The sequence below is a fragment of the Apteryx mantelli genome, chromosome 8 (genome assembly GCF_036417845.1).
Source record: "Apteryx mantelli isolate bAptMan1 chromosome 8, bAptMan1.hap1, whole genome shotgun sequence".
NCBI classification, from domain to species: Eukaryota; Metazoa; Chordata; class Aves; order Apterygiformes; family Apterygidae; genus Apteryx; species Apteryx mantelli.
The window spans coordinates 13908434-13932901 of NC_089985.1; the positions used below are offsets into that span (position 1 = coordinate 13908434).

At 61.0% G+C, this 24468-nt stretch overlaps 3 protein-coding genes across 3 annotated transcripts; 2 read left to right on the plus strand and 1 right to left on the minus strand.

Annotated features, from left to right (window-relative positions):
* Window positions 1-17: 17 nt before the first annotated feature.
* Window positions 18-10916, minus strand: FAM78B (family with sequence similarity 78 member B). Its single transcript, XM_067300713.1, has 2 exons — window positions 10654-10916; window positions 18-1232 (listed from the first exon to the last, which is right to left on the minus strand). Exons 1-2 carry the CDS (start codon window positions 10914-10916, stop codon window positions 710-712), a joined length of 786 nt encoding a protein of 261 aa, XP_067156814.1. The 3' UTR covers window positions 18-709.
* A 594-nt stretch (window positions 10917-11510) lies between these two features.
* PLPP6 (phospholipid phosphatase 6) lies at window positions 11511-14700 on the plus strand. The gene is made up of 2 exons (XM_067300714.1): window positions 11511-11913; window positions 13843-14700. Exons 1-2 carry the CDS (start codon window positions 11511-11513, stop codon window positions 14211-14213), a joined length of 774 nt encoding a protein of 257 aa, XP_067156815.1. The 3' UTR covers window positions 14214-14700.
* Window positions 14701-18942: 4242 nt separating this feature from the next.
* LOC106499264 (flavin-containing monooxygenase 5-like) lies at window positions 18943-23833 on the plus strand. Its single transcript, XM_067300715.1, has 9 exons — window positions 18943-19080; window positions 19968-20114; window positions 20437-20625; window positions 20717-20879; window positions 21218-21360; window positions 21641-21840; window positions 22196-22545; window positions 22631-22703; window positions 22997-23833. Exons 2-9 carry the CDS (start codon window positions 19983-19985, stop codon window positions 23340-23342), a joined length of 1596 nt encoding a protein of 531 aa, XP_067156816.1. The 5' UTR covers window positions 18943-19080; window positions 19968-19982; the 3' UTR covers window positions 23343-23833.
* Window positions 23834-24468: the final 635 nt, after the last annotated feature.

Below are 24468 nucleotides of genomic sequence, written 5' to 3' on the forward strand. Positions count from 1 at the left end.
GAACTATGGCATCTCCTATATTCACAACTACTCCAAACACACTGAGACGCATGCAAAATGTCCTGCTTTGAGTCGGCTGCGGAAAACTCCTCTCGGGCAGCAGCAGCTGCCGGGCTCCAGCTCAGCACCTCGGACGGCGCCAGCTCTCCTGCCGCCCCGGGCCTTTCCGTCTCCCAGCAAACATCCGCCGAGTCCCAAAGAGCATGGTGATGGGTTGATTATCAATCCAAAATGCATAGGTATAGACACTGTGGTGACACCCGCTCCCTGTCAGGGCAGACGGGAAGGTTTGCTGCACAAGCCCTCCACGTCTGGTAGGCATGGTCTCCGCTTCTACGTCTAATTGGGTGGAAAGCAGCATTTGCCACAGGCACGGTTTGATCATATTCTTGCTCCTTGCATTTCCCTGCAAGGAAATACGAGTTGTTCAGGTAAGACAGCCTCTTTTCCAGCCACAGTCTCCTAGAAGTACTCAATTCCACCTTCTGGGCAATCCACCAGCTCAGCAATCCCTCTTCCGTGACCCGGTGCTGGCCAGGCCAGGCTCACACTTCCTTTCCGACTAAGAAAAAGCCATATTTCCAATCACAGCTACAAAGGCAGGTGAACCCAAGAGGTCTGCTTTGGCTCAGAAACCCCGTTCATTTGCACCATGCTGACAGCACCAAAGTCCTCACATGCACACACTGGTGCGCGCCCCAGTGCTGCTCTACTTCGGAGGTATAACAACTATAGGCTGGCCTCGCTTGGGTCTCCACATGAGGACTTGGGCATCGTTGGCGTTGGGTTTCACTAGTGCATTTGGTGGGATGGGCTCCATCCTGCTCAGGATCCGGGGCTGCTCCTGCTGAGTCCTTCCCACCAGCCGCGCCCGCTGCCCTAGGAGCTGCATGGGATCAACCTCAATGTCCACTCGCATCCTCCACTTTATAGTCTGCAAGATGATCTTTTCCTTGGTGGTGGTGTTCATGGCCACCAGCCACGTGGTAAAGCTCTGGTCCCTTTTAATCCTGGTCAGCAGCGGCACATTACTGTTGCTCACAGGAACAGCCCACGTCACGCTGGGGTAGAAATTGTCATTCATGCTCACTGAGAACCTGGAGATCTTGTTAGTGGGCCCGACCAGGGTCACAGTTTCTGTGGTGTTTCCGTACCAGGGGTAGCTCACTCCATCAGAATCGCTGATGGCTTTTACTCTTCCTTCTCGCAAGTCAGGCAGCTCCCAGCTCGATCTAGTGAATGGAAACAGAAAGGCCAGGTTATCAGGGAAAGAGCAACAACGATGCTCAGTTAGCGCCTGCAAGGGAAGGACCAAGAGGCGAGCAGCTGTGGGTGAGCACTTGCACAGTAAAATGACTGCTTAGAGCATGGGAAGAGAGCACAGACAAAAGGATAACAATTCAGCCTTTGAAATCCTGCTGAAAAACTCATTGCTGCATCACCAGATTTTCCTAAGAGTGCTCACATAATGGAGGACAAGCTGCTGGGATCGCTGCTTGTGCCACCCCAGCATCACTGTTACAGAGCACTGCCTAGACTTTGCAACCATGTGAAACTTCCCAGCGAGGCAGGAGCTCTCACTGCCCACGCAGGACACAGGCATGGAACAGGGCAGGGAGAGCCACGCAAAGCTGCCAGGGTTCAGCAAGGCATTAACAGGCTCTTCAGTGCCTAGAGCCACCGGGCAGCTTTGCAAAACCTAACGTGAGTGACTTCAACAAGGCTACATGCCCAATCAAAGCTGTTCCCAATGCCCATCGGTTGGGTTAACCACCAGGTCTCCCTGCTTGCAGCACAAACTCTAGAGCAGAGGGCAGCACTTCAAGCTTGGGAACTACCTTCCTATCTGCAGGAAGCTATCAAGGACCTCATTCAAGAACAAATTCAGATATAGTTCCTTCGCTGATTCAGTCACAGCCAGCTGAAGCCTTTGCTCTGCCAGCACAACAGTATGTTAATTAACCTGCAATCTAACCAACTGGGTCAAAACTCATTTCGGAGTCTCTCTCAGGTTACCCTCTCCTTAATCAGCTCTTGGGCTGGAGAAAAACAGCCTTTCCTATCTGTCAGCTGCAGCACAGTTCTGACTGCACAAGCCAACCCCGGAAGCAGCTTCCTCCCAGCCTTCAGCTCAGCATGCAATTTTTACGCCCCTAAATACATGCGCTTGCATAGACGCATATACGATAATTAAGTATCGCAATTACGTCTGCCGTTGGTGGGATGAAATCCCTGTAACGTTGCTGGGGTTGTGGGTGGGGGGAAATTCCAGCCAAGATCTTGGCTGGCGACCACATTAGCAGCACCATGTGAACACGGCAACGGGAGCAGATTGCCACGTAGTAATTACCAGCTGGGACCGGGGACAGCTCCCAGCCTCTGCCACTGCTGTGAGCAAGCCCCAGCCCAACTCCCAGGCACCTTTCCTGAAATCCCGCGACTGGAAAAGCAGACACTCTTTGAATGCCGAATACAGTTTCATTTTAAAGGCCACCACCCCCCACTCGTGGAAGGGGGCAGTAAGAATCACCTCTGCGTCATTTTGCTAGATCTCGGTCTCAAGGCAGGGCAGGTTCCCAGAGTGCAAGCATCTTTACTCAAAACCAAAAAACTGGTAGTGTCACTGCTGGACACCAAAGAAGGGAGAAAAACACAGGAAAACCTGAAAAACACTCAGGCACTTTGCTTTGGCTGAAGTCTCCTGTGAGTCAGAGCTCTAGCTTCAAGCAGACCTGGCCTCCAAAGCTACCTACAAACAGCAGGGGACATCTGGCTTCCATCCTGCCCAAGAAGCAACACTCTCCATTCGCTCTGACACTCCCAAGTGCTCGAAAGCGGCACGCAAAGGAACCTGCCCTGCTACGAAAGCATGAGGATGTGGATCAAGCGCTCACGCCGCACAGCAGCAGCACGCAGGCAGCATTTCACTGCCCTGCAGAGCTGCTGCGGCTCCCCCCTCCCCTCATGCCAGTGCGTCTCCCAGTGGACTCCAGTGGCACACAGTCCTGCACGCCACCCCCACGCCGGCCCCAGCACCGGAGCCAGGACAGCAAACCCAGAGGAACAGCCAGCAAGGCAGGAGCCTCATCTTTTTTCTGGCACTTTTAGCAAAAACACCTTAAAAAACAAAAAAAACAAGTTTGGTTTTTTTTTGTTTTTTTGTTTTTTGTTTTTTTTAGGGGCCAGGTCACATCAGTACAATTTCCAAGGCTTTGCTCCTGGGAGTTTCGGGAGCGGCAGACTTGCCTGTGTCAAACCCCGCAGGAGCTGTGCTGGTCACTCAGCGCGACACGCTCCCACCAGCGAGTTGCTTCCCCCACCCCAGCAGCAGCCGTCAGGCTCAGGGTCCAGCGCCGGTACCCGCAGAGCCCGGCAGGCAGCTCCCCAGGGATTACCGCGCTCCTCGGCCAGCCGGCTTGTGTTTCTCTGCCAGCGCACTCCTCGACCTCTGCTGCTACCCTGGCCCACACGCGTCCTGCAGCGGGCTGGCAGCGGAGCACCTGATCCTTGTTCCTGTCTATTTGGTCTTCGGGACGCCAGGGAAGAGCGGCGGGCTGAGAAACCCAGCGCCAGGCAGCAGCCTGCAGGCAGAGGGGCCCCGCTGCCTGAGGCCGGCCCTGCATCAGCGCCGTGCCGGCTGCCCAGGGAGGAGGGCCAGCAGCGGGGCCCTGGCTCGAGGGACGGGTCTGCAGGGCGACTGACCGGACGCTGGCGGCTTTGCTGGGACGGCTCCAGGCAGCACAGGGAGAAGCAGCCTGCAATCCTGGAGGGGACAGTGCTGCCACCGCACTGGGGAAAGGGGAAGAGTGGTCCCCAGGGAGCGGGGACCCGGGGTAGCTGTCCTCCTCAGCCGGTGCAGAACAGCACAACTGTCACAGCTCCTTCCCGGCCTCCAGCGAGGGAAGCAGCAGGTGAGGATTCGAACTGGCATCACCCCCCCAGCACCTGCTAACGGCAGTGACAAGGTGCCGCAGGGTCACCGCGCGTGTCCCACCGATGCTGCTGCTCACAAAGCAGGACGGATCCACAGGACGGGTTTTCTCCCCGAGATTATCTCATAGCTCCTCAAAGAAACCAGCTTCCAAAGCCACACTCCTGGCAATGTGCAGCGTGCTGGCCTACGGCAGCTCTGCGCGCAGAGCGCAGGGCACCAGCGACTGACACCCCTCCGCTGCACCACAGCAACGCGGAAAGCAGTTCCTCCACCGTCCCCAGCTCCCTCTGCCCTTGAGGAAGGGCAGGAAGCTGGAGGAAACCGATCCCAGCACGTTCCTGCAGCATCCGGCGCCCACGAGAAATCCTGAGCAGGGTTTGGCTTTCAGGAAGGGCTGCCAGGACAGGGCAAGCTCAGCAGTTTCCCTGCCACAGAGCGGGGCTCTCACGGCAAACCTGGGACTGGCCATGGCTGTTCCCACTTCCCACGTGGGATGAGGCTTGGGGGAGCTGTCACACCCCCAGATGCAGCAAGGGCAGGGCAGAGCAGTCTGCAGGCGCTCCCGACCCCAGGGACAGCCCCGCGGGCAAAACCACACCAGCACCGCTTCTGCCATCGCTCCCTGCTGGAAAGCCAGGGCAGCCTGGAGCTGCACGAGGTGCCGCGTGCCTCCAAGGCAGGGATTGCTAGGGCAGCCTCCATCTGGTCCCTCCTCTACAGGCACTGGCAAGCTGTCTCCGATACCGACTGCACCACAGCTTCCAGGCTGTGGAGAGAAGGTGCTTTTCCAGCACAGGAAAGCGAGAAGCCGGGGAACACGAGAAAGCAAGCAAGTCACACTCCTACGTGGCGTGGGGAACATTGCTCAGACCTGGGGTTCCCAGGAACCACCCTCAGCGGCTGAGGCAGCAGCTCCCAGCGCACACTGGAGGCGCTGCCCAGGCTCGCAGACGGGGTTTGCACACCCCTCCGGGGCCACGCAGGCTGGGAACCCACATTTCCAAACAGTCACTACTTGCCACTCACCCACAACCCCAATTTCTGTGAATGCAGGCAGACGGGACTCGACTACACAGTAAATCCTCAGCCAGCGCCACTTCTCCAACTGCCTCAGAGCAGCAAGGCCTGGACCCTCCGCAGTCAGGTACCCAGCAGGGAAAGGCAGCGCTCAGCACAGCCGGGCTCCACGGCAAAGCCCCCAAGGACAGTAACAGGCCAGGTCTGGACCTTACAATGAACGGCAAAGGTAAAAAAAGAAATTCAACAGCTGCTTCACTTCCTAAGCGCCTCCCCAACCGAGCAGGCGTACCAAGGGAAGCAGCATGCCATCCTCTAATTAGATACCAGATCACAGCACAGGGGACCACGGGGGGACGGGACTGAAGTCACGCAATCAGACTCCGCTCTGCCATTTGCTAACTTGAGAGTGCCGACTTTATAACCTTAAAAGAAGGGCATTTAATGCAGAGCTGTCGGGGCTTTTCTTTGAACGGCACTTTACACGGAGCGCAGTGCTGGCAGGCAGCGGGAACACCTGGGCACTGACAACCCAGTAAGCTGGATTCACACCCACCAGCGGGAGGGGAAACGGAGACAACGGCTCCACTGCCACGAGACTAGCTCCGGATCGCGTGTTCCTCCAGGGATCACGGGCAGGACAGACACCGGCACAAAGCTGCCAGGGGCCACCTATCCCTCCCATGGCATGGAGCCATGCAGAACCACCCCCTCCTCTACCTGCCCTGAGAAAAATCAGGGCTCTGCTATTCCCAGGCAGGTAGCAGGGGAAAGCAGCGGGTTAATCAGACGAGTGCAGCTGAGGACAAGCCTAGCCATGAGCGTGGTATCGATCGGCAGCCTCTCACGCATGCACCCATCTAATTGGAGACAGATCCCATGACGAGCCCTGGTCACAGGGTCAGCGCCTCCTCCTCGGGGCAACCATCTGTCCTGCTCCGAACGAGCATCTCAGCCAGGCTCCAGCAGGAGACCCGGGGGCCCTGGCATTCGCAGAGGTATCTGCACTGCTTCTCGGGCTCCACACAGGCCGCAGCTGCTGGGCAGTGCCCCACGGGAGGGCAAGCTGCCCTCTTCTCCGATCACTGCCAGCCCCTGCTCTTTGCCTCTCCTCAGGACCAGGCTGAGGACTTCAGCCACTTATCGAATTAGCAGGGCATGGCCTATGGCGGTGCAGACTGCCACGCGCTCCAGTAGCTCCAGCTGGCGCGGTTGGCAGGGCGAGCACGGCCAGTGCGGTCTCCTGGCAGAGACGAGCATATCCAGAGTGGTGCAAGCCCAGGAGGACACGCACCCTGACCCACGCGATGTGGCATCAAGACCACGGCTTTTGTTTCGCCATACCATGAGGTTTCCAGAGCCTCTGCGTCCTACCTTAACAAGGCTAGCACGTTAGCGAGGGAGGCAAGGTCTTCCTTTAGACCCACAGGTATAGTCAAAAAGAGAAGGGTTTTGGGGCATGCAAAGGTTACCTGGCCTCCATGAGCCAGCTACCAGGACGGTCTCAACAGGGACGGTGCCCGGAGCAGAGCCATGGGTGCTGGGGCCAGGCGGGTCTCCGGAGCCCCGGCCCTCAGCAGTGCCCCTAGGACGTCTCCCGGCTATCACCTCCTCTGCAACGCACGTCAGAGCGGCCAGTCCCGGCGCAGCCAACCACCCCTCACCGCAGGCATCACCGAAGAGGGGTTCACCACCTGGCCATGGAAGTCACATCCCCAACCCATCGCAGACCTGCGGCAACCCCATTTCGGCTGCTCTGGCTGCTAGAATTGGGGGTCCTCTACAGTCCAATGCCTGCTACTCCCTATACTGAAACTCCCCTTAAAGACAGCTCCCCTCCTTCCTAATTTCTGCAAAATAAATAAAGAAAAAAAGCTGCCCAGCACTTTTTCTGTTACAGAAGAGGACCAAGAATTTGGTTTTGCCTGGGCTTTTCAAGCAGGGCTGCAGCCCGAGAGAACTGTTGTCCGAAATCTCCCTGACCTGCCCAGCTCCTCCAAGCTTCAGCTGCCCCTCCATGCAAGCAGCAGCGCTTGAAACATCCCCTTGGCTCCCATCACCTGTCTTTGGGCTCCGATCACCCCAAACTATATCCCCCCACCTCCAAAAGGCAAAGCAAAAGAGCCTGAGCCAGTGATAATGCTGCCAGGTCCCAAAACGGCTCTGCCTCCTTTCTGCTGGACTGCGCCTCGGCCTGGGTGCAACCCGACCCAGCAAAACGCCGCGGTGGCCCCCCCTTTGCAGGTTGGTGCTACCCCCACGACACCGCCAAGGAAAGAGAGGCTGGAAGGCGGCAGCAACCACAAAACACACAGGGAGCACTCCCGGGGCCTGGCGGCAGCAGCCGGCCAACACACTGAGCAGGGCCCACACATGCACCGAAACAACGTGCCACAAGCGGCAGGCACACAAGCGGCCCTGCACACCAACGCACCCGGCAGCCAGGACACGAAGCCGCCTTTCCCTGCTCCCGCCGAGGGCGAGCAGGCACAGGGTGCAGCAAGGGGGTGCCGTGCCCTGCTCAGCGCAGGCACCGGTGGCCCCTCTCAGCCCCCATCCCGCAGCAAGCGAGCGGGAAGAAGCAGCAGCCCCGCGAGGCTGCAGCGCCGTGCCAGAGCGGCAGCCTCCCGAGGATGCAGGAACGTGATGCTGCAAAGCGCGCAGAGCCCATGCCAGCACGGACCAGCGTGGCCCTGCAGTGCCTCTGCGCTGGGGACAGTCCCTCGACACCCCCAGCAAACCCCCGGCACGACCACTGGTGTCAAATCCCCAGCTTCAGCTGCTTCGAATCCAGCCCCGGCTGCTCTCGCTGTAGGACACCCTTCGGCGAGCAAACTCCTGGGGACGCCAGGACGGCGGGAACACGCAGGGTGGCTCCCGCGTGGACCCTCACAGAGGAAGCCCTGCAGGGCTGTCGCACGCGGCCTGATTCTCCGCTGCCCGGCCGCTCACGGCCTCACCTCCCCAGACAGCGGGAGCGCACAACTCCCCCCACTTTTCACTAGGGAAGGTGCCACAGCTTGGAGAAGGCAGCGTAACAAAAGGGCACACAGCACTATGGGCTCCAGGCCTCGCCGCTCACTGGCAGCACAACCCACACTCACTTAATGGCTTGCTGGGCAATTATAAACCACTGGCAATTTTCACATGCAATACACCCAGGCACCGGCACCAGGAGCCTGCTACTGAGCTGTAAAACAGATCCATCTAGCCACTTGCAGCCACATTTTCTGCTTTTCTCATATCACCTGTTTCAAACAGCAGAAAACACAGCTACAGAGCCAACAGCTTTGTTCCTCTGCACCCTCCTGAGTCATCAGCACACTCTTAACCTTGGAAAAAGTGAGTTTCCTGCAGTCTTTATATGAATACCATGAACACAGCAAAGCTCTTCCCTTTTAACATAGCAAGCAGAGGAACTCCTCTAGAGTTGCCTGCACTCGTAACCCAGCCGCCAGAAGAAATCACTACTCAACAGGGGCCAGCTGGAGCAAAGCCTTTGAACAATAAAAATCCAGAGGTTGACAAGACTCCCAGCATTAAATCCACCTCCAGCAGTAGAAAGTCCTTGCGTGCCAGAGACTGGGTACTGCCTGCAATTGAACTTTCTGAAGTCTTAGGCTTCTGCATGCTGAAAGGCTCCAGTCTGGTTCGCTTTGGGAATCAGCAAGAGAAATCCTGCAGGAGGCCAAACCGGAGGGTTAGCAAGGCTCCTGGCAGCATGAAAAGCCATCGCCGGCCTCCCACGCAGCAAGGAGCTCAGGGCGCGGAGGGACTGCCCTCTGTCAGCTGGAGCTGGCAGGAGCGCTTTGCAGACTGGGGTTTTTCATTCATTTACCAGCTGATGCAGAAACTGCTTTAGGACAAGATGAGAGGAGGCAGCTCAGAGCAGGGCCGTCCCCGCCGCCGCACGGCTGCCAGGTGGGATCACAACAAGGCCCAGAGGCAGCAACTTGCTGCTGAAGGAGCAAAGCACTGGGTAGCAGCGACCGCACTGCATTTGTGCGCGCTGGTCAGGGCAAAGCACTAAAGATGAACAGGAGTTATTGCTACCACAGCCCCATGCTTTGCTCTTTGCAAACAAGCAAACAAAAAAAACACCCCCCAACCTGCAGCTCTCCAAGCAAGGGTTTGTTATCTGCACATTTCAGCACTGCCACACCAGTACTCCAGGCAATTCCTGCGATCGCAGGGTGTCAGCACAGCTAATAGCTGAGCGTTTGCAGAGCTTGCCAGCTCCCAGCCACACCGGACTTCCTGACAGGTCTGCAAGGCACAGAGGGACCGGGGGCTCTTTAGCCAGCTTGCTCTTTCCACAGCGGTGCTCCGCAGGGCTGCCGTCAGCAACGCGTACCGCGAACCAGCCAGAACGGAGACGCTGCTGCCATGTTCCTGGGGATGCAACGGGAAGCCCCAGCCTGCCTGGAAACCCTCTCTGGACCACCCCATTTCGTACGTGGGCAGGCACAGAAATGCCCTGGGGCATTCTAGGTGGCCTTTGAGGGAAGTAATTTTGCTCATCTCTTTTCCAGCACAGCTGAACTGCAACAAGCACACACCATCGTGCAGCTAGAGAGGACCCCAAGGTCCACGCGAGGCCCCCAAATCACCTCCCTTCTCTTTACAAGCTTTAAACCCAACACCATCCTAAACCTCTTAATTGCTGGGGGCCCCCAGGCCGGTCCTGACCAAGGTGGGTCAGGGAAGTGAAGGACACAGTTTTCCCCAGGGCAAAGTTGATTTTTCTGGTGCAGAAGCAGGCAGCCTTCGATCCAGGCCAGGGGCAGGGGGAATTGGTGCCCTTCAGCCCTGGCACACATTCAGCTGCGGGTGCAGGCCCCAGCACAGGGACAGAGCTGGCCGGGGGTCCCAGGTGCAAGCAGGGCAGTTATCCTGAAGCAGCAGGGCAACTGGGAGAGGGTGAAGAGCAGAGGCTGGAGGGAGGGAAAGGGGACAAGGGGACAGCAGGACCCGGAGCGGTGGGACACGTCCAAGCGCAGAGGAAGGGATGGAAGGGAGGCCCGGCACCGGGGACAGGCGGCTGCCTGGAGAGGAGAGTGGCGCAGGCAGGAACCGGGCGCAGGGGACAGACAGATGCAGGCAAAGCGGCCGGGACGCAGGGAAGGCAGCGCGGAAGCCGTGCCAACGCAGCGCGCAGGGACAGCCGCCCGGGGACCGCAGCGGAAGGCGGCAGGCACCGCGCCGGGAGGCGGCGAAAGGGCAGAGGGGCGCCAGGCCGCGCACCGGGCGCGGGGGCGAAGGCGGCGTGGCGATGCCCACGCGTGACGGCCGGGCGGGGGAGCAGCGCCCGTCCCTGCTGCACGGGGTGCAGAGCCCGGCGCCGCGGATGCCCGGCCTCGGCTCCCGGGGCCTCGCTGCTCCCGGGAGTGCCGGGCCCGGGGCCGCTGCCGCTTCCCGGTGCAGCCCCGGCGCTACCCGAGGGCTCCCGAGACCCCGCCCGGCCTGTCCCAACCCCCACGGCGGCGCGGGGGGGGGGGGTCCCGCCCGGCCTGTCCCAACCCCCACGGCGGCGCGGGGGGGGGGGGGGGGTCCCGCCCGGCCTGTCCCAACCCCCACGGCGGCGCGGGGGGGGGGGGGGGTCCAGCCCGGCCTGTCCCAACCCCCACGGCGGCGCGGGGGGGGATGGGGAGCGGCCCGGGGTCCCGGTCCCAGTCCCGGTCCCGCGGCGGCGCGGTGCTCACACGCCGAGGTCGCTGTAGGTGTTGTAGAACTCCATGTGGTTGCAGGCCTGGATCCAGCCCACCACCCAGGTGTGCCGCCGGGCGATGGGCGGCATGAGGACGCGCGCCGAGGCGCGGAAGTAGGGCGTGCGGTAGCGCAGCACCACCGGCGAGCTCTCCTCGATGGCGGTGGCCGCCGGCTCGATGGTGGCCGACACGTCCGACACCACGATGTGCTCCCGCCGCACCCGCGCCTTGCAGGCCACGCTCTGCAGGCACCCCATGGCCGCCGCCCCGCCGCGGTCACCCGCCGCCGGCGCCGCGCCGCGGGCGGGGGGCGGCCCGTCCCCCCGCCGAGCGCCCGCCGCGCCCGCGCATCGCCGCCGCCCGCGCACCGGCGCCCGCACCGGCGCCGGCAGGGCGAACGCGCCGCCGCGCCTCTTGCGGCCCTCGCCGGCTGCCGTCCGCCGGCCGGCCGGCCTGACGGGGGGGGGGGCGCGGGGCGGGGCGGGGCGGTGCCGGGGGGCACGTGCGCGGGGCAGGTCACGTGGGGCGGTGGCGCCGCGGGGGGCGGGGCGGAGCGCGCGCGCCCCCACGTGGGAGGCGGCGGCGGGAGCGCGCGCGGGGGAGCGGGGAGCGCGCGTGGGCGCGCCGTGCAGCGGCGGGGGGCAGGGGGGGGCAGCCACGGGGGCACCCCACGGACACGGGGCGGGCGGCCCGGAGACCCACGGGGCGGGCGGGCGGGGGGGGGCAGGACGCGTCTCCACGGCAACCGCGGCGTGAGGCGGCGGCGGAAGCGGAAGCGGGGAGGCGCCGCGGCCGGGGCGCCGGCAGGCAGCGAGCGGGCGGCCGGGCGGGGGAGGGCGCCCGGCGCCGCCATGCCGAGCCCGCGGAGCAGCCGGGAGCGGCGCGGGGGCGGCGGCGGCCGCCCCGAGTTCCTGTCGCTGGTGAGCCAGCGCGGCGCCGGCGCCCCGGAGAGCCCGTCGCGGCGCCGGGAGGCGGGCGGCGCGGCGCCGCCGCCGCTGCCCGAGGAGGACTGCATGAAGCTGAACCCCTCCTTCGTGGGCATCGCCCTCAGCGCCCTGCTCGCCGTCGACCTCTGGGCCTCCAAGCGCCTGGGCGTGTGCGCGGCCGAGGGCTCGGCCTGGGGCAGCGCCCGGCCGCTCATGAAGGTCATCGAGGTGTCCGGGCACGGCGTCCCCTGGCTGCTGGGCACCGCCTACGGGCTCTGCCGGAGCGGCAGCGCGGCCACGCGCGAGGTGCTGCTCAACCTCCTCTTCGGTGAGCCGGGGCCGGGGGGCGCGGGGCCGGCGGGGCCCGGCAGAGCCCGGCGGGGCCCGGCGGGGCCGCACGGCTCCGAGCGACCGGCGCAGCCGCCGGCTCCGGCGGGGCACCCGCTGCTGCCCCGAGCGTCCCGGGGAGGCCTGCTCCGCCGCGGGGCGGGCTGCGCGCTGGAGCCTCTGACGCCTAGGCGCTTTCCCCGGTTGTACGAGACCTTGGGGGAGCTGAACTCCGCTCTAGTCCTTCAGCTTACCAGAGAAGCGCGTTCCGGATGCATCCGCCTAGCGCTGCGACGCCAGCCGTCTCCCTGAACGGCTGCTGCTGCTCTGCTCCGGAGTGCAAACGTCTGCGCCCTTGGGCTCGCCACAGACCCTACCTGCATGGATTAATCTATGTCAGCCAGCGGGAAAGCTTGGCTTAAAGCATACATTTTAGTCTTGCATGCCGTAATATTCCCACCTCCCCCAAAGCCTGTCCTGCTTGGCATACCTCAGTTCACTTTTGCTCATTTAGAAACTGTATTCACCCTAGAGCAACAGACCTTTTCACATTCCTAATTCTTACATTTTTATTAGTTGCAAAATAATGAATGTCTCACATTTATTATGCAAGTCTGAACTTGTTTGGTTGGAAACTGATGGTTTTATGCATCTTTTTGCATTTAACAAGGCATGGTTAATTTTCAGCATATCAGAGCCAGTGGGGAGGGACCTGGAGGCCTCCAGCCCAAACTCTGCTTGGCACCAAATTCAGGTGCCATGACCAGGCCTGAACCCCACTAGGCTGGAGCCCCACTCACCTTCCTGTTGCCCTGTCCCAGGGCTGCAGCACCTACCTGGAGGGGGGAGTTTTCCCTAATGTCCAAGCTGGATGTAAGAAAGAAAAAGTGATCAAAAGAAAACTCATTTAGGTTTAAATGTAAAAACTGTTTTGTTCTCAAATGATTATCCAAAGAGAGTGAACTAACTGAAGTGACTGAAAGATTTGGTGTCTGGAAATGCACCTTAGAACAAGGAGAAATCGGTCTCTTGCACTAGGCTCCCTTGGAAGAAGTGGCCCCAGCCGTCAGCACTTCAGGCTAAGCTAGCTTATCTACAGGAATGGAGAAAGCACATGCTGCCCTGCGCAAGAAGCTGTTCTTGCCAAATGCTGGCTGAACACTTCTCCCACCCAGGTGCTTCACTGCTGACTTCTACTGCAATAGCTGTTAGTGCTCTTTGAGCAAGCTGGCAATATTTGAATCATCTTCATTCAGCTCTTGAAAACACAAAGTGTGATTAACTTTTAGGCATTAATCCCGCCAGCAGCAGGGAGAAGCCAGGCTGTAGGAGCTCTGGAGCTGTGTACCCTCAGGCCTACTAGAGGGGCCTGGGGGAGCTGTGTGAGCTTGCAGCCCCTGTACCAAGCTGTAGCTGAGCAGTTAAAGTGGGTTGATCATTCACCACTGTCAATTTGACCCCAGCTGCTAGGGTGCGCAAAGCAATGCTGAGTCAGTGTGGCTGATAGGGCCCTTTCAGGAGAGGACTCCTGGGGAACATTAACCTCTTTGTTGCCTTCAAATTAAGGGGCCAGTTTGAGCCCCAAGTCGTGGAGAGAGCAGATTTTAGGGAGAAAGAAAAGCCCTCGAGTGCGAGTCAGGCCGAGTGGTGATGCTGGCTGTGGCAGGCAGAGGGTCTGGCCTCTGTGAGTGAGGGCTGCATGTGGCAGAGGGCATGTCTTCAGTCTCCATCAGCATGTGCGGGCAGAGGCCGGTCCCTGGACGAGTGCTGTGCTCTCCCTACCCAGGCATTGCTGCCGTGGGAAGTACTTGCTGCCTTTTCCTGGCAGGTTTCAGTAGCTGTGTGTTTTCCTCTTAGTAAATGGCTTTGCCTACCTTGTTTTTCACGGGAACAAAGCCTTCCTTTCTCACTTGCTGTTACTGTCTCCTAGCGTTGCTGCTGGATTTAGTGCTGGTGGCAGTGGTGAAAGGGCTCGTGAAGCGGCGGCGGCCTACCCACAACAAGATGGACATGTTCGTCACCATCTCAGTGGACAAGTACTCCTTCCCATCGGGCCATGCCACCAGAGCTGCCTTGGTCTGCCGTTTCGTTCTGCACCACCTGGTGCTCGCCGTCCCATTGCGGGTCCTCGTGGTGCTCTGGGCTCTCATCGTCGGCATTTCGAGGGTCATGCTGGGCAGGCACAATGTGACAGATGTGCTCTTCGGCTTGCTCTTGGGCTACATGCTGTACAGCGTGGTGGAGTACTGCTGGCTGTCACCGCTCAGCGCACCTGCTCTGTTTGCGCTCTGGAGTCACTGATGGCTGGGCCTTTATGCCGTGCACAGAGTGGATACCGGGGCTCGTTGAACCAACATCCTAGATTTTATCTAACCAGCCAAAACTACAATAGTAACGGTGCTCCCGGGGCTGTACTTGGACATTTGGTGCTGTCTTGCCCTCCCAGTGGGCTGTCAGGCAGAGCGCACCGGCCGCATGGCTGCACTGTCTGTTCTCCAGGGAAAAAACAGCCCTTGCAGAGCCCGGGGAGGAGCTGACACGTTCATCTGGCAGCTCACTGCTGATACTGTGAATCAGTGTGCCCTTGCTGGGCATCGGCCGCGTTCGCCCTTGCAGTGTAAGTGGCAGCTGTGGCTTTGCAGGGATTTCTCAGTGATTGCTCCCATGTCTGTGCGCTGTAAATACGCCGAGCTGTGCTGTGGTGAGCATGCACTGTGCAGCCTGTTCCATAATGTCTGACTGGAGGGGACTCGCTGGGGCCTGTAAAAATCTCTGCCTTCCCAAGCAACTCGTGTGTCTTTCCTGTTGCTCTTCAGTTAAGCCCTTCACCGAGGCCAAATCTCAACCTAGAAGGATGCAGGCATCTGGTTCCCAGTGCCTTGGGGAAAAGGTGAGGTGACCAAGGGTTTGGTCCAGCCATCTCTGAGGCAGTGGGTGACTGGAGAAAGTGCTCCCAGCAGCAGCCAGCTCATAAAGCTGTTGTGCAGAGCTTTCCAGGTCCTGTCTTCTCCATGGGATTTTCTATCTCCAAGGGGGTGGTAAAAAAGAGGGTTCACAGCAATTTGCATTTGTTAGCGTGTGTTATGAGTGCCACTGGCAGCGGCATGCAGCGTGAGCCGCTTCCCGTAGCCCTGGCAGCTGCGGCTGTCGGCACACCCTTGCCCAGGCTGCTGGTCAGCCCCAGGAGCTGGGCCTTACCTGCGCCTCCCGCTGAGAGGAGCCCCTGGCTGCACCAACAGGATGTGCTCCAAAGATGTCGACTCTGTGTTTTTACTGTGACTGTTTGTCCTGGCAGCCTTTTTTTTTTTTTTTAAATAAAGCAGAGAATGGGTCTGGGTCATGCCTCACCCACTCCCGAGGCCTAAGAGCAGCTGCCTTCTATCTTAAAACCCCTGCTTTTGCCTTGGGGAACTGACTTGCTGGGGGGAGGCAGGACACAGTGACCCTCAGCTGGCCTGGGGCAACCCTGCCGTACAGAGAGTACTGCCCGCTTTGGGCAGGACCACACCTGAGGGAAACCTTGTTCCTCCCTGCAGCTGAGCTCTCCATCTAGGAGAAAGCCTCAGCCTCTCATTTGCTGCTGCTGGAAGGGATCATGTGTCTCCTAATTCCTGGGACCCTCCTCAGGCACAGTGGGGCTGTGCTGGCCCTGCAGTGTGGGGTGCCTCAGCCCTTCCCCACCATCCACCTCCTCAAGATACCTGCTCAGCTCCAGCTGATGGGAAAAAAAGGCTTTAGCAAACCACCCCTTGCTTTGCTGGAAGTAGACATTGTCTGGGAGCAGCAAGGGCCAGGGCCCAAACCCACAGTACCCAAGCAAGGCGAGCAGGGCAGGGCAGGAGATTGCAGCCAGGTCCATCCAAGAGTCCAGATCATCAGCCAAGTTTGCAGTGACAAGACAGGTCCAAGATGAAGCTCCGAAGGCAACCCGCAGGTCAGGGTCAGGATCAAGTCCAGTTTCAGTGACTGCCAAGGAGGCCCATGGTGACTAAAGCAGGGCTGAGGTCAAGCTGGGAAGTGGATCCACAGGCTGGGACACAGATTAGCAGAGCAGGGGCATGGCTGGGGTGGGGGGGGGAGCTAGAGACTGGCACTGCAACAGCATTGCTGTGGACTGAAGGCCCCAGGGGGAGCTGAAATAAGCTCCTGAGCCCATGAGCAGAGGGGGTGGGTGGAGGCCCCAGGTGAGGCTCTTCAGGGCCATTAAGGCCTATTAGTACACTCAGTGCCCTGACAAAGGTGAGCTGATGAAGCTCTCAGCTACATGTTTGCATTGCGGTTTGGGGCGAGTGGCAAACAAATTCCCAGGGTTGCACCATGCGCCAGACATCTGGCCAGGCCCGCATGAGAAAGCACCCTGCCACCACCCCTGGGCAGCCTTCCTCTCCCGGGGAGAGGCGAGTAGTGGCTGTGGGTTCACAGGGCGTCTGCGTGCCGTGCAGCAGCACTCTCGGCTGTGGTCACGGTTTGGAGCAATCAGGGCTTGTCGAGCCATGCCAAAACATCTTAGCTGTTCTTTTTCCTAAACACTCTTTGTCCAAGTGGTTCTTACGGCCGTTGGACTCTTCCTCTCCCACCCCTGCCCCACTGGGTCACCTGCTGCCTGCGCCGCCCTTCGCCTTGGCTCTGCTCCTCCGCACTTCTGCCAGCGAGACCTTTGCATCTCCTGGTGTGCAGGAGAAGCAGAAGGTGTATTTGTATATACTTTCCAGTGTCTATCAGCAAGGTGTTCTGGAGCCCCAGGACTTGATTAAAATAGAGGACCTTTCCAGCTCGCTTTGAGTCATGTTTGTTTGCATTTTGCTAGCCGCTTGCTGTTCCCCTGGGCCTGCAGGAGCCATGGGCTGCCAGTCCTTTGCCTGCCTGTGCATCCAAAATGCTGTGGCCTGGCACACTCCCTCCGGTCTCTCCCACACAGCATGGAGGTGGCTGGGGCCCAAGGGAGCCCGTGGCCCCGGATGTTGCAAGAAGACCCCCAAGTTTTTGTAAAAAAGAGCTGGCTGTCCCCCTCTCCCTGCTGCCACAGTGGCTGTCTATAGGAGAGCAGGGGCTCCCACAGCCGGGCTGGTGGGCGCAAGAGACCTCGCTTGGGACCCCCAGCGGGCCTCAGGGCCAAAATCCAAGTTGGTGCCTCGTGTCGCTCTGGCAGAGCCTGTGTCTGACCGAGGCCTTCCCACGAGGAGGGGAAGAGTCCGGCCCTTGCCATGGGACTGAGCCGGGCCAGGGAGCCCTCAACGGCGCCGGCTGCGGTCCTTATCGCTGAGCCCCTTCCCTCACCAGCAGGCCTGCAGGCTGGAGCGTGCCCTGCCCGCAGAGAGGCTACCCCTCAAACCCGGCTGCCCAGGAAGCACGACGGCAAGCGTTCGGCTCCCCATTTGCCCCCTTCCCAGCTGCGAGGAGGCAGCACCATGCTGGCCGATGCGCCTGCGCCAGGTCCTGCCTGGTGCCCGGCCAAGGGTCGGTGCTGCGTTGGCTCCTCGCCTACTGCGAAGGTGGAGGCGGCTCTCTCCTCGTGCCTGCAGCTCCTCGTGCCTGTTTGTGTCTTTCAGCTGGGCCGTGAGCCTCGGGGCTGAGGGGCGCAGAGTGCCAAGCAGCCTGTCCTGCACAGGGCAGCGGTCACGTTAGGGTGGAGAGGGCAAAGTCCAGAGCTGCAGGGACCACTGTGTCCTCTGAGGCAATCTGCACAAATGTTACGGAGCACCGTGGAGAGTTGAGCGCTGGAAAAAGGCCCCAGACCAAAAGCACCTGCTCCCCTAGTGCAGTGCCTGCAGAGTTTGCAAAGAAGCCAGCAGAGATCAAAGCAGGAAGGAAAATAGTCCCAGCACTGCCTCCCTCGTGACCCCGTGCCAATCTCCATGTCTGGCGCGAGATGCTCTCGCCGGTTTACAGGCGGAGGTGCGGAGTGTGGGTTGGCAGCACGGTGCCTCTGCCGGAGGCAGAGTGCAGCCTTTGCCACCGGTGAGGGGTTGTGCCGCGACGGTGTGGCTGGCTCAGCCCCCACAAACAGGGAGCCCAGTAACAGCCGGGACGCCTGAACAGCCCAGCGGGCTTTGGGGCCAGGGCTTCTCCCCAAATGGTACCTTTGCCTTGCAAAGACGGCAGCCGCCCTTATGCCCACGGCTGCCTGGGGTGTGAAAAATCTGTCTTTTCATGGGCAGAAAGAGCTTTACTATGTTTATTGCCAGCCTACTATGAGTTTTAGAAGCTTAAAATCCACTTCAGCTGCAAACCTTGGCCTCTCCAGTCCGGCGCCTTGCTCAGCTCCAGGACGAAGTGCCCCGGAGGGGTGGCAGCATCAAGTGCTCCGGAGCCAGCAAACGGAGAGCAAATTTCCACCGCAGCCTTCAGTCGCGCTCTGGCTACAAGTGCTTCGGCAGCCAGCAGCACGCTCCTGAGCCTGCTGGGCCCGCGGAGAGCTGTGCGCACCCGTGGTGTCTTTTCCTGCCCGAGCGCCCTGCCAGCGACACCTCGCCCCACGGCTCCCGGCCACACGGTCCTCCTTGCACCGGCATCTCCTGGCCCCTGGGCGCGAACCGGCTGGGAGCATAGCAAGGGCTATGGGGACGCCACGGGCTGACGCACCCAGCCCCGGTCCTCCCACGGGGCAGGGGGGAATGTGGGCCATCCAGAGCAAGGCGCCTACAGGGCAGATGGGGCAGACGGAGCCACGTGTGCTCCCCGGGTACCAGCAGGGCTTAGCAGAAGCGGGGTTGTGCTGATCCCAGTAATCCGGGAGATTAAAGTTCAAGGAAGCGTTTGGCTTTCCAGCCCTGCTTTTCCAATCTGCATGCACGGTGACAGGCTGTATCTTTGCCTCTCCCGCAACCCCCCCTTGCAGACCTGTGTCCCCACGGTGAAGCCAGCACAGAGGTTCCCCTGCATCCCGGGAAAAGCAGCTCGTTAAACAGCAGTTCAAGGCTGCTGCGAAAGCCCCTGCCGGAAAAACAGAGCGCTGGGGCCGGAAGCGAGCCGGGGGCTGGCTTCCTGCCCCACAGCCGGCGTGGGAGGAGTGACGGAGGGGAGGCCCTGCTCACGCCGTGCATCATAAAACCAGGCCGGAGTCCGATGTCGCAGCTCAGAGCTGGGGCGACGGGGCAGAGGCCCGGCGCAGCGGCTGGGGACAGCTCCCCGCTGGGGTCACCAGGGCTGCCTCTCCTTGCAGCTGCAGGTCGGTCGAGGGCCCCGGGGCCCCGTCGCGCAGTGCGTGCCCCCGCGCGGGGTGCGTGCCCACAGGGCTGGGTGCTTCCCGGTTCCCGGTTCCTGCAGGCGCTGGGCGCAGCCGGCCCCGCGCGGCCCCGGGTAGCTCTGGGAGCGGGACAGCCTGGCTCCTCTCCGGCTCCAGCACAGACTCGTCTCCCTTCGGGGCCCCTCGTGGGGTGGGTGCTGGTTGGGGTCAGCAATGACGGACGGCAGGACAGCGGATGCAGCAGGCACTGGGGGGGTGGAACGGGCGCCTCAGGCGTTTCAAACGGCCCCTCTTGCCCTGGGGAAGGGAGCGCAGGCGGCACGCAGAGGGACCCGCGCACCCAGGCAGGGCTGGAGCGATCGAGCCCTGTGTGCTGGTGTCAAGGCAAAGTGCAGCCGGGCCAGGCACAAGGTGCACTTGGCTCGCAGCTCGGTTCTCGGTTGCTCCAGGCAGGTATTGATCTCCAGGCAGGGAGATTTGGGGGGTTTCAGTGCTCAGGCCCCTGCTCCTCCGGCCCTGGAGCATTTCTCCCTGAGTTTTCCAGGGGCAGCACCATGGAGGTGCAAAACCTCAGCACTTGCTGGGTCCCTGTTGGGGCTGGATAGTGAGTGCTTTATAGTCCCACCGAGACCTTTGGCAGTTCCCGGCAGCTGTCTGTCAGTCTGGGACTCCTTCAGTCTAGAGAACCAAAATCTTGTCTGCTGGGGGTGGGGGCAGGGAGGGGTCACCCAACCTTACCCCATGCCTCCAAAGCCCTAGTCTCGAGTGCAGAAGGCTGAGTTGCTCCCAGGCGAAATTTTGGCCTTGGGAGCCCAGCAAGAGATGTGAGGGGGATGTGTGACGAGGCCTGTCGCTCGCTCTCCCCGCAGGCAGCGAAGGACAGCATGGCGAAGAGAGTCGCGATCATCGGAGGGGGCAGCAGTGGGCTGTGCGCCATCAAAGCCTGCCTGCAAGAGGGGCTGGAGCCCATCTGCTTCGAGAGGACCGGGGACATCGGAGGCCTGTGGCGGTTTGAGGTAATTCACGCTGGTCGCAAGGCGCAGGTGCTGTAGCCGCTGGCAGCGCGGTGGCCAGGGATCAAACCAGCGTGGCTGCACGCACCCGGCCGCGGGTGCTCCCCAGGGTGGGTGCTGCAGGCAGGGGCCCATGCAAAGGGCCTTCACGTCGGCCCTGTGTCCTGGTGCCTCTGTGGGACCAGGCATCCCAGAGACCTTCCCTCGCAGCAGCCTTGCTCCCTTCTTGGGAGCTTCCCCAGACCCTGCGACCCCCTATTTGACGGGACCCCCGGCTGCCCTCCCCGCCACTGTGCCCATGTCAGTGCACCCACCTATCCTGCAGGAGCACTCCGAGAAGGGCCGTGCCAGCATCTACAAGTCTGTCATCATCAACACCTCCAAGGAGATGATGTGCTTCAGCGACTTCCCCATCCCCGATGACTTCCCCAACTACATGCACAACTCCAAGATCATGGAGTACTTCCGCATGTACGCCCAGCACTTTGACCTGCTCCGACACATCCGCTTCAGGGTGAGTGCCGTGGGGTGCCGCGGGCGCAGGGAGGGGGGTCTTGGGCAGGCCGGGTGCAGCCTGACGCCTGCTTGCTGCCCCCTGTGCCCAGACCAGCGTGTGCCGCGTGGCGAAGCGCCCCGACTTCGCCGTCACCGGCCAGTGGGACGTGGTCACCGAGAGCGATGGGAAGCAGGAGTCGGCAGTCTTTGACGCCGTGCTGGTGTGCACCGGGCACCACACCGACGCGCACCTCCCGCTGCACACCTTCCCAGGTATGCCACACCAGCTCCCCCCGGCCCAGCTGTTTCCAGCTGTGAGAAGAGACACACACACCCCAAAAGCCCTGCTGCTGCAGTCTCTAATGTCGCTGCTGTTCCCTTGCTCTCGTGGCCCATGCACTGGTCTGCTCACACACTCCCCGGGACACACTTGGCCAGGCCAGGAGGGCTCTGACAGGCAGTGCCGCAGGGATGCCACCAGCCATCCTGGGGCTGTGAGCCAGGCTGTGCCGCAGCCCTGAGGCCGCAGCACTGGTCCTGCCCCGTTTTTTTGGGAGGTGACCTTCCAGTCTGGCACCATAAAGCAAAGCATCCCTCCTCCCTCCCCACAGGCATCGAGAAGTTCAGGGGCCGCTACCTCCACAGCCGAGACTACAAGGACCCCCAGGCTTTCACAGACAAGAGGGTCATTGTCGTCGGGATTGGGAATTCGGGGTCGGACCTGGCTGTGGAGATCAGCCAAACGGCTGAGCAGGTGACAACCAGGGTAGGGTCCCCACAGGCGGGCAGCCCCCCATGAGCAGCAGGCTGTCCCCACGTGAGATGCCTCATCTGAGCCTGTGGGTCTCTCCAGGAAACGTCTGAGACGGAGCACTTTGGCCTCCAGGTCTCTGCCCAGCACCTGGGCAGGCAGTCATTGAGATTGTGGAAAGAGGAGCAATTGCATGGAGAGGCTGCGTCCCCTCTGGGGGAGCCCTTGGGTGCCCCCATTACTGTCACAGCATTAAAGACATGATATTTTCTCACTCACCCAGGTCTTCCTCAGCACCCGCCGGGGCGCGTGGATCCTCAACCGTGTTGGAGACCAGGGGTACCCCATTGACGTCATCCTCACCACCCGCATGAAGAACATCCTCTCAAAACTGCTGACCCCCTCCATGGTGAGCGACTGGTCAGAGAAGCGGCTGAACGCGAGATTCGACCACTCGCACTACGGCCTGAAGCCAAAGCACAGGTGCCTGCAAACACTCCCCTTTGCCCAAGAGAAGAGACCCCCCCGGCTATCCCTTCATCTAGACCAGTTCAGGCAGAGGGATGATGTCCTGGGCATTTCCATGCTCCCTATACCCAGCCTGGGGTCAAGGTATCCCAGGAAACCCAGCTAATAGCTCTGTTGTGCCCCTAGGCAGTGGTCAAGGCTTCTGCCTCTTTCTGTGGTGCCACCAGAGCAGGGACAGCTGACAAGCATCACTGAGGCTGAGCATCCCTGGGGACCAGCAGGGCACTGGGCACCAGAGCAGGGAGTAGTGGACAGAAGCAGGACACTGTGCAGACTCTCCATCACCCTGACAGCTCCTTGTGCCTTCCAGGATCCTCCACCAGCACCCGACCGTCAACGATGACCTGCCCAACCGCATCATTTCGGGCAGGGTGAGGGTCAAGCCGAACATCCAGGAGTTCACGGCAACCGCTGCCATCTTTGAGGACGGCACCAAGGAAGACATCGATGCCGTGGTCTTTGCCACGGGATACAGCTTCTCCTTCCCCTTCCTCGAGGACTGCGTGACAGTGGTGGAGAACCAGATCTCCCTGTACAAATTCATGTTCCCCGTCCACCTGGAGAAGCCAACGCTGGCTTTCATCGGCCTCATCCAGCCCCTGGGTGCCATCATGCCCATCTCCGAGCTCCAGTGTCGCTGGGCCACCCGCGTTTTCAAGGGTAAGCGAGGCAAAACGTGCCCCGGGGCTATAGCCTGCAGTCCGTACACCTGAAACCTGAACCCGCTCTGGCTCTTCCCCTCAAGGGCTGAACAAACTGCCTCCGAGGCGCGACATGGAGGCTGACATCAACCAGAAGAAAGAAGAGATGGCCAAGCGGTAAGGTCCCACCAGGAACCGCTGGGACACGGGGCCAGGCTTGCCGGGCTGACGGTGGTAGAGCAGCCCTCGGAGTCCTTCCCCTTCCCGTCCCTCCCTGCGCGACCTGGTCCCTCCTGCCTTCCCGCGCACCACGAGTGGGACACACCGCCCCATTCCCCTTCTCCTCCACCCCTGCTCACTTCTCGCCGCCCTCAGCCCCAGCAACCCTGCCGCCATCCCCAAAGATCCCTGCTCTGCGCCTGGCATGCCCCAAAATTGCAGTCCTAGCGCCCGTCTGCTTCCTCCCACAGGTACGTGCGGAGCCAGCGGCACACCATCCAGGTGGATTACATCCCCTACATGGACGAGCTCGCCTGCCAGCTGGGCGTCAAGCCCAACCTGCTCATGCTCTTCCTCACCGACCCCCGGCTGGCGACGGAGGTGCTGTTGGGCCCCTGCACCCCGTACCAGTACCGCCTGCAGGGCCCGGGGAGGTGGGCTGGTGCCCGGCAGGCCATCCTGACCCAGCAGGAGCGTATTGTCAAGCCCCTGAGGACGAGGCAGGTGGACGAAGGCACCTCATCCTTCTCGGTGCCACTCTTGGCCAAGCTTTTCGGGGCTGTGGCTGTCTTTGCCATCCTTTTCACTTACCTGTAGACTCCCGCTCTCGGTTGCGCTGCTGGAGGGAAAGAGAGGCTTTGAAATGTGGCGAGGGAGCCCAGCCAGCGCACCCGCATTTCGGAGACCTCCTCCTGCCCGGCATGGCCATGGGAGCACGACAGCATGGCCTATCAGCAGTAGCATGGAGCCATTGGCCCCCAAAGTCCCTCCAGCTGCTGGGAGGAGCCAGGGCTCTGCGGGAGACCCAGGGCGAAGGGCAGCCCCAAACATGTCCCCTGTGGGCACAGGGCACTCGCAGCTGCTCTGCACCTCCTCCTGGGAGCTGCGTCTGCAGATGTGAGAAAATCTGCTAACGCGCAGGGTGAAATCAGTCCCTCCTAGCCAATGCTTTAGCCTAAAGAGGGACTTGCCGGGCTTTTCTGTCACCTCAAGTAATCACAACACAGCACCACGAACAGCACTAACACTGTAACTAAAGGGCAAAGGCACTGGGAACTTTCTAACTGGATTAAAGAGCATTAAAACAAGCCTGACTGCTGTGCATGAAGTAGGCGAGATGGGAGCTGGCGCGGCGGTGATCAGGCTGCCAATAAGCCACGGTGCAGCATGGTGCGGTGCAACGACGTCAGCATGCAACCCATCGCGGAAACCACCGCGGCCTCTGTGCACAACGGCAGCCTCGCTGCAGCTGCCTGGCCATGCACAGTGCCAACACTGGCTGCACACATGTGCACACACACGTAGGCTTGCACATGCACACACACACGCAGCCACTGCAAAACAGCCTTGCCTGGGGTAGGGACAGCCAGCGTTGCCATCTTGGAGCCAGCTTGTGGCAAGCACGCTCAAATGGAGCCAGTCGTGGTGGCTCACAGCCCGCGTTGTGCCTCCCGCAGCCCTGCAACAGCTCAGTCCCACCCAGCCACACTCGCCTCCTGCACGGCCCCTCTGGAGGACCAGCTGGCAGCGGATGCTGGTTGGGAACCCGGAGCAATGGCAGCAGGTCCCAGCTACCCTGCGCTGAGGCTGGCATGGCTGCTGCCCACTGGCACCAGCATTTTCCCCCACCACATTGCTTTCCACACTGTGGCCTGCCAAAATCTGGAGCCAGGCCACATCTCAGCTCCCGCACCCAGGAAATCCCTGGGGCTGGCTTCAGCAT

Bases quoted from the DNA above. Each gene is read 5' to 3' on its own strand.
- FAM78B (XM_067300713.1), bottom strand. From the start codon at position 10,916: ATGGGGTGCCTGCAGAGCGTGGCCTGCAAGGCGCGGGTGCGGCGGGAG. The intron at 1,233-10,653 runs GTGAGCACCGCG...TCCATTCACTAG, and splicing joins ACCTACAGCGACCTCGGCGT to ATCGAGCTGGGAGCTGCCTG.
- PLPP6 (XM_067300714.1), top strand. From the start codon at position 11,511: ATGCCGAGCCCGCGGAGCAGCCGGGAGCGGCGCGGGGGCGGCGGCGGC. The intron at 11,914-13,842 runs GTGAGCCGGGGC...ACTGTCTCCTAG, and splicing joins GCTGCTCAACCTCCTCTTCG to CGTTGCTGCTGGATTTAGTG.
- LOC106499264 (XM_067300715.1), top strand. From the start codon at position 19,983: ATGGCGAAGAGAGTCGCGATCATCGGAGGGGGCAGCAGTGGGCTGTGC. The intron at 20,115-20,436 runs GTAATTCACGCT...CCTATCCTGCAG, and splicing joins GAGGCCTGTGGCGGTTTGAG to GAGCACTCCGAGAAGGGCCG. The intron at 20,880-21,217 runs GTATGCCACACC...CCCTCCCCACAG, and splicing joins CCCGCTGCACACCTTCCCAG to GCATCGAGAAGTTCAGGGGC.